General features: G+C 34.5%; 1 protein-coding gene across 1 annotated transcript in view; it reads left to right on the top strand.

The window, feature by feature from the left end:
* PIK3C3 (phosphatidylinositol 3-kinase catalytic subunit type 3) overlaps positions 1-13,925 on the top strand; it is a 69,082-nt gene that overhangs the window by 14,340 nt on the left and 40,817 nt on the right. The window contains exons 5-9 of the mRNA XM_084888390.1: positions 4,148-4,234; positions 5,074-5,169; positions 8,139-8,210; positions 8,720-8,824; positions 9,466-9,558. Coding sequence (XP_084744516.1) covers positions 4,148-4,234; positions 5,074-5,169; positions 8,139-8,210; positions 8,720-8,824; positions 9,466-9,558 — 453 coding nt within the window. The remainder of the gene's footprint in view (positions 1-4,147; positions 4,235-5,073; positions 5,170-8,138; positions 8,211-8,719; positions 8,825-9,465; positions 9,559-13,925) is intronic.

The raw sequence follows: 13,925 nt of genomic DNA, 5'->3' as shown, positions 1-13,925 counted from the left end.
ACTTATAAGAACAGATGCTGATAAACTTATAGAAACATTTTTAGGAGCCACACAGAGAAAGCAGTTGCTAGTTTCTTTGTGTGATCAGCTAGAAAGTTAGTATTGGTAAAGAAGTCTCTTTTATTCAATCCATTTAGATTAACCTAGAAAAGGGAAGATATTTATTGGGGGGGGAAAGATGGGCAAATGTTTTGTCTTTTAAAAATCTGATTTAAAAAATGAGTTTTGTGCCAAAACTGGTTTGGCTCAGTGGGTAGAGCGTTGGCCTGGGGACTGAAGGGTCCCAGGTTCGATGCCAGTCAAACCCAATTGCGGGCACATCCCCAGTAGGGGGTGTACAAGAGGCAGCTGATCAGTGATTCTCTCTCATCGATGTTTCTAACTCTCTATCCTCCTCTCTTCCTCTCTGTAAAAAATCAATAAAACATATTTTTTAAAAATAAAATAAATAAATAATGAGTTTTGTTATAAGCTGGACATCATTTTTTTCTTACAAATACTAGGATAGATTATCAATTCTGTATGTACTCTGTAGTTAGATTTTAGAGAAATGGGGAACATGGGATTATCCAAGGAGATGTTTTGATAAATAGAGGCATTACCTTTCTTTTTATGCTTTTAAAATTAATAGAACTATCGAAACTGGTGGAAGATTTAAATAGTAATAAGTTACATTATAACTGGGTAGAAAGATTGGTAGTCAAAAGACCTGATTTATAGATCTGACACTGGCTCATTGAATAACCATTTATTTTTGTACTTGTGAATATTTTCATTGAAGAAGTATGGTTAGTTGGGCTTCGTTCTCTCTATTTATCAGAATCATAATTACGCCATTATTATTAACATTTTTTAGCTATTTTGAAAAAGAAAACCTCAGACCAGTTTGTTCATAGTATAGCACATTAAATGTACTTTTCTTGGGTTCTGAATACATTTCTGCCATGAAGCAGCTTTCTGAGAAAACATTCATGTAAAACTAGATTAATAGAACATATAATTTAGTAGGACCTATTAATAATCATTTTTCCTCCTTTTAATGACATAGTTTACTGTTTTCAGAATGTAATACTGAGTCCCTAGAGATAATTTTAATAGCGTTTATGTTAGGGCTTTTCTAGGGAAGGTATTATTCTTTGTAATATCTTTACTAGATAAGGTTTCCTCACCTCAGTGTCAATTTTTCCATAGTGATAATGATTTAACTTGATTATCTTTTATTTTTCTATCTTCCAGCCAGTTCATTTATGAACTAATATTAGTTATGGTATAAACTATGTATTGCAGTATTGGACTAAATTGGGCAGAAAAGTCTCATTTTGTTTTATTTTCTTTCTCAATGTTTGTAAATGAGAATAATAACAGATTATGATGACAGATGCTGAAATTATTTAAAGCTATGAAACTTGTTTAGTGGCAACATTGACATCAAAATTATCTCTTACCTATATGTTTTTTTCCCTAAATAATATGTGTAACTTTTATAAGCATAGCTTATTTGATTGTGTGTTGCCATTTTTTTCTGTATTAAAAGAAGGATTTGGGAATCTCTAAGGAATGTATTCCTGATGATACATAGTAGAATCTTTTCTATCAGTCATTTTGGTTTGCTTACTGTTGTCTGAGACTGTCTAAATTTCTCGATTTTTCTTGAAATTAATGGTAGCAAGTAGACAATTAGTTTGAGAAGGGAAGATTGAACCCTGAAATAATATTGATTTATGTCTGTCTTTAGAGCTATAATTCCTGCCAGAAAAAAATAGAAGGTAACATGGTTTTAAGACTAGATTAATCTCTGAGAAGTTCAGCTGAATGCAACTTTTATGAGGTAAAGACTACTCTTCCTGAGTAAGATTTTTATATAAAGTTTCAAAGTAAAATTGAAGATTTGTGGCTAAAACTTCATTAATCAGGAAGCTGAAAGCACTTCTATGCTAACTAAGGATTAAATACACAGGCATGTGTGCAAATTCTCTAGGAGATATGTACAACTCCATTTTTACTTTCAATAATAGTAATTATTTACAGCTGCATTTTGTCTTCAATTATAAATTACTGCATTGCTTGCATTTTATTGGATACAGATGAAACTCTGTCTTAATGTTTATTGAAGAATTATACTTTTAATAATAAATATTTATGAGTGAACCATAGTGCATTATTCAAATAGATTAGCTGAGGGATAATGGTGTTCTGTTCAATGACTATTTATTAATTTAGCTCAAGGAAATTTTAGAGTTGAAAAAGTTACTATATTATGTCCTTTAACTGAAAGGAATTTAGAGGAACAAGATAGGAGGTAGTTCAAGAAACACTCCCCTGTATGACTATATGTGTGTGTGTGTGTGTGGGAGTGATGGTGGTGGAGAGGATAATTTTACCTATGACAGTACCAGGCATTTTTATTGGGCAATGTTCCTACAAATGCTTCAAGAGAGAATTTTGCATAGGCTCTGTGACTCTAAAAGTTTTGTCTGGTGTCAGAGCAAAATGGATTTTTTTTTTCCTGCTTATTTGTGTGCTGTTTTTTTTTTTTTCTAAATGGCACTGGAAAAAAGTTTAAAAAAAAAAATAAATAAATAAATATATATATATATATATATATATATATATATATATATATATATATATATGGCTTTGTAATTATTTTTATTTTTACCCATAATTTCTCCCTTACTCTGTAAAAAATCAATAAAATATATATTTTTTAAATGTTTGTGATTCTATGCTTCCGATATCCACTTTAAATTTTTTATTGGCTTGAAAATGAAAAATAAGGGCTGCACTACATTTTTTTTCTTTTGAAGGGTATAACTCCTATTTCTAGATTCATTTTTTTGTATGTGGATTTCTAGCTAGTTCTTTTGTTGAAAAGACTATCTTTGTTCCATAGAGTTACCTCCACTCCTTTGTTAAAGATCACTTAAATATAGTTATGTGAATATATTTTCAGAGTCTTTATTCCATTAGTATATTATAAAGCTAAAATAATTAAGACAGTCTGGCATTGGCAAAAGAACAGACAGTATATTTGTTCTTTTGCCAATGCCAGACTGTCTTGATTATTGTAACTTTATAATAATTATTGATGCTAGGATTTTGTTATTTTCCTTCAATATTATGTTGACTGTTCTAGATCATTTCCTCTCCACATAAATTTTAGTGTCCTTTTGTTATCTGCAAAATAACTTGCTGGGATTTTCATTGGGATTACATTAAATTTATCCATCAAGTTTAATCAAACTGGAAATCTTTATAATTTTGAGTCTTCCTATCCATGAACAGGAATATCTCTCCATTTGTTTAGTGCCTTTTATTTGTGTGTGTTTTTTTTTTTTAGTTTCATTAATCAGAGTTTTGTAGTTTTCCTTATATAGATCTTTTACATATTTTGTTAGATTTTTACCAATTTCATTTTTCTGGGTGCTCATATAAATGATGCTTTAAAAAAATAACAGCTTTATTGAGATATGATTTACATACCTCTGTGTTTTTATTTTCAAGTAGAGGCCTGGTGCACGAATCTGTGCACATGTGGGCTCCCTTGTCATGGCCGGTGATCAGGGCCGATGGGGGAGCCGGCTGGTGGGGGGAAGGTACCGTGGGAAGTTGACTCCAGCAGCAGGCTAACCAACAGCTAATCCTGCAAGGAATCCGGCTCCCTCCTCCCTCCTGTCTGGGTGCAGGGTGCAGGTGAACCAGATTTGGGGCTGTCAGGGCCCCAGAAGCAAGGTCTGGGTCAGCGCATGTCATAGCTACCAGCCAGTTGTCCATTCATTCTGGTCTTTTGGTTATAATGGTCGCTTAGGCTTTTATATACATAGATTCCACGTGTTTATTGCTGGTATATAAGAAAGTAATTGACTTCTGTATATTAATCTTATATTCTGCAGCCTTGCTATAATTGCTATTAGTTTTAGGGTTTGGTTTTTTTGGTATATTCTTTCATATTTTCTATATAGATAATCATGTCATCTCTGAACAAGATAATTTTATTTCTTTCTTCTCAATCTCTTATTACATTAGCTAGTATTTCCAGTATGATTCTGAAAGGATGCAATGGGCATTGCTGCGCCCCCCCCCCCCCCCCTTTCTGTGTGTCTGTGTGGTCTGTGTTAAATTTTTCTTCATTATATTTGTTCTGCAGCTCACCAAAGCCCATCGACAAGGACACATGGTGAAAGTAGATTGGTTGGACAGATTGACATTTAGAGAAATTGAAATGATAAATGAGGTGGGTTGTATTCTCTTTTATATTTCAAAATATTTTTCTTACAACTATCTAAATCAAGAATTTTTGGACAAGATTTATTGCTGGTATCTATTGGGACTATTGAATAACGTTAGTTTAGGGAAATCTATGCTAATAAGTGAAAACTTGGGATATGCCTTTCTTATATCTTAATGTTATAAGTAGGTAGTGGATATTATAAGTGTATTAAATATTATATAAATGAAGCCTTTATGAATTTGATGCTTCATTTGTCAGTAGGACATCCCCTGAGAACTCCCAGGTACATGAGAGGGGGCAGGTTGGGCTGAGGGACCCTCCATCCCCAGTGCATGATTTTTGTGCACCAGGCCCCTAGTGTGTGTGTGTTTGTGTACACACACACACACACACACACACATATATATATTAGGGTAAGTAATGGTCTACCTTTTATGGTGGGGTTGGGAGGAGTGCGCCTAAGCCACAGTCTGGCTTCCCTCTGTGGGAACATCCTTATTTTTTAAAGTAAATAGTTCTAATGCAATATATAGATAATATCATCGAGCTTTTATATAATAAAATCCAAACTACTGAATAAACCTACAATGTCAATAAATTTTAGGAGGGAGTTGTAAGTGACTAGTAGACGGTACTGGATAAAAGAGTGGTGCTGTATATAAGATAGAAGTGCTGTATGAAACAGCGCATTTATAATAACGAAATGAAATTTGTCATATTCTAAGTTGTATCTGATAGATCCATGTATTACTGAATTAGGAATAGTGATACATACTGATTCTTTAGGAGAATGTTGAAAATGATTATTTTTCATAAGAATTTTTTTTTTTTTTTTTTTTTAGAGTGAAAAACGAAGTTCTAATTTCATGTACTTAATGGTTGAGTTTCGATGTGTCAAGTGCGATGATAAGGAATATGGCATTGTTTATTATGAAAAGGTACTTGCCTTGGAACTGTTATGGTCTCTAAAGTAGAGGGGAGGTTAAACATTAAAAAAAAAATACTGTTGTTCCTGCTGAGATGAATTATTTGGTTACAGGATAGCAGAAGACAGCTGTCAGCCACAGCTGTTTATGTATGCACAAATCATCCTGTAACTCCAAGATTACAAAAGCCGATCATTCATGGAATGCAGTTATGGGTTACAGAATTATAAAAATATGCAAGATATCAAAAAATTTTTGATTAATTGTTCTGAAAAGTGGCAAGTAAGATATTAAAGCAATAACTTTATTAACAATTAAAATTTATTTGAAAAGTAAAAAGGGGGATTATGCTTTTTTTTAATTGGTATGCTATTGAACATTAAGTATTGCTTATTATTTGAGTATTTATATATAATGTAATGTAATTTTATATGTGACCCAAACATAAATATGCTTATGAAGGACTTCACAAATCTATATTTATTTATGTGTAAAATAAATGCAAAATTAAGATAATGTTATTGGTAGGCTGAGTGATAACATGCAATTCTGGATTTTCTCGTCTCTGCTCATTATGTGAAAGAAAGTGGTGTGTGGTTTGACATGTAGCCTCTAGAAAATATCTGTGTCTTAAGTGCTTGTTGAAGGGCCTTCATTTAAGCACCACAGAAATAACTGTGTGCATAGTTCAAAACAACATAAACCAGATATCTGCAATCATTGTGTTATAGAAATACTAAGACAGGTGATTACATCAGTATGAATGAGGACAGCCTTTTAATACATGGCATAATAGAAAAATATTTTCTCTAGCATATAACTAAGCTTATATGCAATATATTTGTTCATTAGAAGCAGCAATTTTAAATCACATTTCAACTTTAGTGTGTTAAAGTTATCACAAGTGATTTAAAAATATGTATTTATAACTATAATTTATTATTTGAAGGATGTATTTATAATGGAGGTGTAGGGTTTGTATAGTTAATTTATAAGCACTTTCTTGGTATTTTTCAAGTTAATATTTATATTTTTCCCCTTAAGCTTATATCCTTTCTTTTTAGTAAAAAATTAGGAAACATTAACTTGTTTCAGATTTTTATTTTATAAACTAGAAGCCCGATGCATGGAATTCGTGCACTGGGGTGTGGGGGGGGTCTCCCAGCCTGGCCTCTCACAGTGCAGGAGCCCCATGATCAATGGCCTCAAAAAGGTAGGCCCCGCCCACCCATCCAGGGCTCCTGGATGGATTGCCCCAAAGTGGTAGGCTGGAGCTGTGTGTCCCCTGGCCTCTTCTTGCAGAGCCGCAGGGCCCACCTCCCCGCAGAGCAGGCTGTGTCAAGCCCTTCCCCACCCGCAGGCATCCAGTGTACACGCAGGTTCCTGGTGATTGCTCATTATGACGTGAGGGTCTCACAGCATGAAGGCCTCATGACCACATAGGCTTTTATTAATAGGATGATATTTCTTTTGGTGGGGTGGGGAAAGGAGATAAAAAGATAGACTAACATTGTTTATTAATTCATTAGAAAAATGATCTTATAAAAAGCAAGGGAAATATAGTCTATGAAATTTTGTCACCAATATATTTTAATAAAATTACATTTTATACTTTATGCCATATGTAATTTCATTAAAAGTATTATCCTCTGCCCATATGGAGTTTATATTGCAAAAGCATACTGATGGAGGTGATAATTTAGAATTGGAGATGTGAAGGATCTTTTGAAAGACTTTTTTAATAATAGATGAAATAACAGAACAGAAATTAGAAGAATTTCAAGTATTTCTGTAAAGGTTCTTGACCCCTTTCTACTGCTTCTTAAAAAATTGTCCATAAATTAATGCCTGTGTACCCATCCTGTCATATTTCCACTTAGTGTAAAGATTGCTGGGCCAGTGTATTGAATCTAATGGAAATAGACTTCCTTGTCACCTGTCTTTTGTGACAGATAGCCTTAGTGAAGATTACTTGTCACAGTTGGGCTGATAAATGTGTTTTCTGGTGTTGTGACTAAGAACCAGCCTGTTAAACAACGGCTGTGGGAATTTGTGGTTTCTCTAAGACTCAATTACTGGACTAAAGTCAAGTCACAGTACTCCCCCTCTTTCAGTCTCCTGATTTAGTTGCACATATCTAAAGTTGAAATTATAGGAGCATTTGGAAATTGACAGAAAAATTTGATGTTGTGTATACAATTGTGAGGAAATGAATTTTGACTTTAATTAGTTTAGTCTTTTCCAGTTCTTACGCAGAGACATTTTATTATTCTGTATTACCTTTTCTTCCCTGAATTGGATCAAAATAAAAGCCAACATTTTTCATAAAATGATAATGCCAACAAAATAAGACAGCTTTATTTCTTAAGAATTGATGGACTGATTCTCGTTATTCAGGTTTGCATTGTGTTGAGTAGCTATCCCTCTGAGAAGCCATGCTGCTGAGTCTCTTGTGTATAAATTTGAGTAGCATTAACCCCACACTTATAATTCTACTTCTGAGTGGAACTCAACTGTGATAATTTGAACTTGCCAACATCTAGTTAGTAGTTTTTGCAAGTGAGATAACTCATCTATTATATTGTATTTTAATTAGCTCTGTTATTTCTTATTCTAAGTGGAAATTTGAACATTTTTTTTTATGCTCTGTCATTATAAACAGAGGGTTTTTTTTTTTTTAAAAAAGACAAAAATCATCTGATTTCCAGACCTCATATCTCTAAAAAAAAAACAAAAAAAAACCTATATTACAATTTTTTATTGTAATATTTTATTTTTCTTGAAATATTTTATCAGCAACAAAAGGTAAAAATATAATATATTTTAAAATGTAGTTGAAATAAGATTAATTTTTGAAAGGAAGGATGTTCATTAAATAGAATTAAAGTAATTGAAGTGTACATTATCATGGATTGTTTTTTATCATTTGGTTAAATTTTATTTACCTTCTTATTTTGGAAATTTATCACATTGTAATCCAGGATGGTGATGAGTCATCTCCAATTTTAACAAGCTTTGAGATAGTGAAAGTTCCTGACCCTCAGATGTCTATGGTAAGTTATTATCCAGTTTCTTACAAAAATGCTCCAATCTAGAGTGATTATGACTTAGATGGACATCATACACTTCTTTTTCAAAAGTATATAAGTACCTTAGTTACCTAAAAGTGATTTATAAATCCACTTCAGCTATCTAGAATCAAATTCAGATGGGATTTTAGTCTGGGTTGTGAGGGAAAATCTTAGAGAGAAGGTGGTGTTTGAATGGAGAGAGAACATAAAAACCTTGAATGCCTGGAGAATAGAGATGTTTTAAGAAGCTGGAATGCCATGTGCATGTCTGTTAGGGCACTAGTGCAGCATAAAGCATGCTTGGTTTTATTATAATAGCTTGAAATGGTAATATATTTTTAAGACACATAGGAGACTAAAGTTGTAACCAAAATAAAATAGTATTATAAAATGGTCTTAAGTAACTATTAACTTTTCTATTTCTAACTGGTATTGAAACTTCCTTTTGGTGAACTTTACATCGTTGATAAATATTTTAAAATAATTAATAGGAGAACTTGGTTGAGAGCAAACACCACAAGCTTGCCCGGAGTTTAAGAAGTGGACCTTCTGACCATGATCTCAAGCCTAATGCTGCCACAAGAGACCAACTAAACGTAAGAATTTATAAAATAACAATATAAAAAGAATTACATGGGTATGTTGGTTATAATTGATATGATACCACTTCACTTTATGAAGGTTAATGAACCCAAAGTTATTTTAAATTTTGGTAGTTTTATTATTATTTTGGGGCTTTCAGTAAATATATCCGTCCTGGAGATAGAGTTACAGATAGCATATACTTTCACCAATAGCACTCTTACAACTGGCCCGATGGCCCTAAGCTGCATTGCCCAAGAGAGGCCTTGGTGTGCACACATGCATGGTTGTGCATGTTGACTGGATAAGAGAAAGAGTTGTTGTTTGGATTTTTCCTGTTTAAGGACGAGGCTTTAGTTATTTGGTTTGGTTTGGTTTGGTTTGGCTTAATTAAATTAGGTCTGTAGTTATATACAATACTTTATATGGAGTATGATTTTTTCATCTTATCTTTTTCTCCCCTTTAGTAATATCTTTTTTGGACTGATAAAAACAGTAAATTTAAGTCTTACTTGGCTGCATGCACATTATCCATGTTTCCACAGTAGTTCTATATTAGAAATATTTAAATAAATGAAAAATTTTAAATGAAATGGAAATACAGAGGAAGAATATATTTGGTAAAAGTCGTTCTTTTTTTTTTTATTTGTTGCAGATTATTGTGAGTTATCCACCAACCAAGCAACTCACATATGAAGAACAAGATCTTGTTTGGAAGTTTAGATATTATCTTACTAACCAAGAAAAAGTAGGTTTCTTGAATGTTTTCATGTATCAAATGTATCTACAATGTTTGTTGCTAATGAACGAGGTAAAGCATTACTGCCATGGAAATACAGAGTTCTTATCAAATTTATTAAAAAGTTTCAGAACAATATATGTGATAATCCATTTTTTTTAAAATTAGAGAGATAGACACACAGACACATGTACCCATTTGCTGATGCGTAGATAGCTACTGAATAGGTTAGGTCAGGGGCATGAGTTTGGTTTCTGGTGCTGCAACTTATTATTAGTAGATAAGATGAGGCAATTTGCTTTGGAAGCTTGGTTTCCTCATTTTTTAATGATGAAATGCTCCTTAGCAGGTGAGATAATACAGGTGAATAACCTGCCCGAGTACCTGGTGAATAATAGGTACAGAATAAATGTTGAGTTGTCTCTTTTCTTCTCACTTCTTTGAGCCTGGATTGGCTAGCAGAATATTTACATCACTAAAGGACTGTAGAATTCTGGAGGATGAATGGCTAGAGAGAGTATGAGAAATGTAATTTGAAATGTATAAATTGAGTTGGTAGAGTGACAGCCAGCTTGGAGTGCAAGATAGAGGCTGGGTCAGAACTAGACATTTGCTTTCCATAATGAAGCCATGGAACAGATAAAGTCTCTGGGGAGAGGGAATTATGATGAAGTCAGTACTAGACCTGCGTCTGCAGACTTGGTTTTAACTCTCAGTATTGCCACTAATAAGCTTTTTGCTGCAGGCAGATTATTTCACCTCCCTAAGCTTTAATTTCCTCAGATATAATATGATTGATTAAATGACAGCGTACTTTAAGTCTCTTCCAGTTCTAAAATAGTCTGCAAATTCTTAGAACATTGGTTCAAAGACTCTTAAAATATGATAATAGTAGCCAGTATCTATTAAACAGCTTTTTAAGCCAAGGATCTTTTATGCCCCATAACAACCCCATAATTTGGGTATTATTACTAATAATAATATGTTTTTATTGATTTCAGAGAGGCAGGGAGAGAGAAAGAGAGGAATAGAAATGTCAGTGATGAGAGAGAATCATTGATCAGCTGCCTCCTACATGCCCCCTACTGGGGATCAAGTCTGAAACCTGGGCATGTGCCCTGACCAGGAATCAAACTGACCTCTTGGTTCAGGGTTCAATGCTCAACCACTGAGCCTTACCTGCTGGGCCAATTTAAATATTGTTACTGTTCTACAGGTGAGGAAACTTGAGTCTTAGATTAAGGAACCTGTGCAACACAGATTTTCTATGTTGCTTCTTGATGTGCTCATATTTATGAGTTAGAATAGAAAGTTATCAGTAAAGACAGAATAGAGGATTGTAGAGATCCTAGTCTGTAGCATCATGCACATGCCTCAACAGAAATTATGAAATGCATTGTGGGCAGAACAGAGAAACAAAAGGAAAATTAATATCTCTCAGAAAGCTGTTCTATAATTCTGTGAGAATGAATAAGTCTTTCTATATAATAAAAGGCTAGTATGCGAATTGTCCCCTTGGGAGTTCATTCTCTTGCTATGAGGTGTGCTGACCAGAGGCAGCAACAGGGCACTGAGGGAGTGAGGGAAGAAGGAGGTGTGGAGGCCAGGAGGCCTCGAGGTACAAAACCTGATTAGCCCTGATCGCCAGCCATGCCTAAGGACCCTACCCATGCACAAATTTCATGCACCGGACTTCTAGTATGTTTTATATTTCATGAGATGGTCTTTAGCTGCTTTAATTTTTTTTCTGAAACAATTGTATTTTCTTAACTTCAAAATAAAGATAAAAATTCATCTGCAAGTCATCTTAACTCTTCAGCTTTGAATCTTTATCTTTTATTGAGGCCTTTGGAAATTCTTTGTAGTTGAGTCATTCTTTTTATATCCATAACAAGAATGAGAGAAGAATTTTTAAATTTACTCTAGCTTTGAGTGTTACTCTCTTCATCACCACAAGAAAGAAAATAGTCCTCAGTAGAATCACAGTTTTCTTATTTTGTGTTTTATAAAAATAAATTGAGTTAGGATATGATACTCTATTAAATGAAGAATAATGTTGGTCACAGAAATTGTATTTTGAGTACAGCAGTCTTATCTAAAATACACAGTAAGATATTGAATTAAACTGTTAGAATGGATAGGCTCAAGAAGCATAGAATAGATTTACAGAGCAGAACTGCCTCAGATGGAAAGGCTCCCAAGAAAAATAGTTTGTTTAAAAAGTAGTCACTTCCCACTGAAATTCAATTACTTCTAGATATGTGCAAAAGAAATAAAATGCTCAAGTGATATAAAGTGTATGACAAGTTTCATTTAACCAGTTGATTTTAAGCTTTCGAAGAGTGGGTGATGAAACTTCAATTCTCAGGACATATTACAGGCTTCTTATGATCACTAGGCCAAGTGGACGATATTTTCCAATGTTTGGAAAGCACTTTTCAATATATTGGCCTTGAAGTGACCAGAGAACATATTCACACAGACACATTTGTATCTTCGTAATAATTTAAAATGGGTTTTGTAGGAAACAGATACTCCTGTACCCTTGTCCCTTAATTTATCTACACAAAGAAGGTCAATTTCCCAGGAACAGTGCTTTAGCTTATTTGGCATTTGGTCACTGAAGCTAAAAAGATTTTCTGGAGGAGATAGCAGTGCCCAGAAAACAAATTGGTGGAGATTTGTTCTTACAAAGTTATACTTATTTGTTGTTGTTGTTAAATTTGGTCTTTCTACCTATTTTTGTCTATGTGACCTTCAGGGCTTGCTGGAACACAGTCTTCAGTATTGCCAATGAAAGCCATCTAGCCTAGACTTGATGTTGCACTTAGAAAGTTGATAGCAGCTTGTCCAACAAAACCAGTTAAATTTATGACGTATTTTAAAATCTGTTGTCCATTAGCATTTAAGAAGTGATTAATTTTAATGGAACCCAAAATGTGAATATTGTAACTCTTCAAAACTAGCTTTTTTCCTGGTAAACATCCTTTCTTATAAAAATGTTAATTAAAAAAAATAACTGTTATGTGTACTTAATACCTTTAAGTTATGTTGGAAGAAAATGTGGTAGGAAGAGTCATGTATAGTAAAGTAATGGTGATACACTGAATGTTCTGAAGGTAGCTACTGAGACAGTGACATTGGCACTCTCAGCACACAATCATATTTTTGCATCCTGACAAGAAGTTGGCAAACCATGGTGGGATTAATTCAGTTCAAGAAGCACTTGTTATCAATTTTTGGTCTAGTATTATTAAAAAGTACATACTTTCAATATCATTTCTTAGTCTTTATATAAACTAAAACTGTTTCAGGGAAAGAACATTTATAATTCTATAATAATAAAAGCATAACATGCTAATTAGACTGGACAGCTGAATGACCTTCTGGATGAAGCCATGGGGGCGAGGCAGAGGCAGTTAAGAGCAAACAGGCAGGCAGGTAAGCATTAAGGACGATCAGACTGGCAGGTGAGCAGTTCGGGGCAATCAGGCAGGCAGGCAGAATGGTAAGGGGCAATCAGTGATGAGGCAGGTGGGTGAGCTGTTAGGAGCCAGTGATCCCAGATTGCGAGAGGGATGTCTGACTGCCAGTTTAGGCCCGATCCTGTGGGCGAGCTGTTAGGAGCCAGTGATCCCAGATTGCGAGAGGGATGTCTGACTGCCAGTTTAGGTCCGATCCTGTGGGCATCAGACAATTGGACATTCCCCAAAGGGTCCTGCGTAGGCTGAGGGGACACACACACACACACACCCTTGCATGAATTTTGTGCACCAGTCTTCTAGTTTAAATATAATCAACATGGAGAAGTATGTGATAATAATTGATCAAGGGTTATTCTCTTAGCAAACGTTTAGGTAATTACTGTAACAGAAATGTGGAGTAGAACAAGGTCGGTGTGCTGTGATATGAAGGAGGTTTCACAGAGCAAAGACTGGTCTTTAAATTTGAGTATGCTTTCATGGTATTTTTTACTTGGTGATCGTCTTCATGGGGATGAAAAGCATGAGTGAGGCAGTGTTAGGCTTAGAGACAAAGCCTCTTCTGAAATAGGACAGGTGGGGTCGGCTTGTGAAGAGCCTCCAGTTCTGTGCTTGGGACTTGGATTTCACTGGCAATAGGAAACCACGAAAGCAACAGCATGTGTCTTAACAAGTGATGTTTTAAGGAAGACTAACCAGGTTAGATGGGAGCAGAGCTGAGAATGAAAAAAAGGCATATAGAAAACTTGGGGTGCTGATTTTGAGAGCTAAGTTGGAGGACAGGGAAACGAGATTGTATAAAATGATTTGGAGACTGCTCCCAGGACTTCCGGCCTCAGTGCCTGGACAAAGGAAATGTGGCCAGTGGAATGAGCAGGGTGAGGAGATGCTTTC

Source organism: Pipistrellus hanaki (genome assembly GCF_964339955.1).
Source record: "Pipistrellus hanaki genome assembly, chromosome: 6".
NCBI lineage: Eukaryota > Metazoa > Chordata > Mammalia > Chiroptera > Vespertilionidae > Pipistrellus > Pipistrellus hanaki.
The sequence above is the reverse complement of the archived record's forward strand: the minus strand, read 5'-3'. Positions and strand labels throughout refer to the sequence as shown.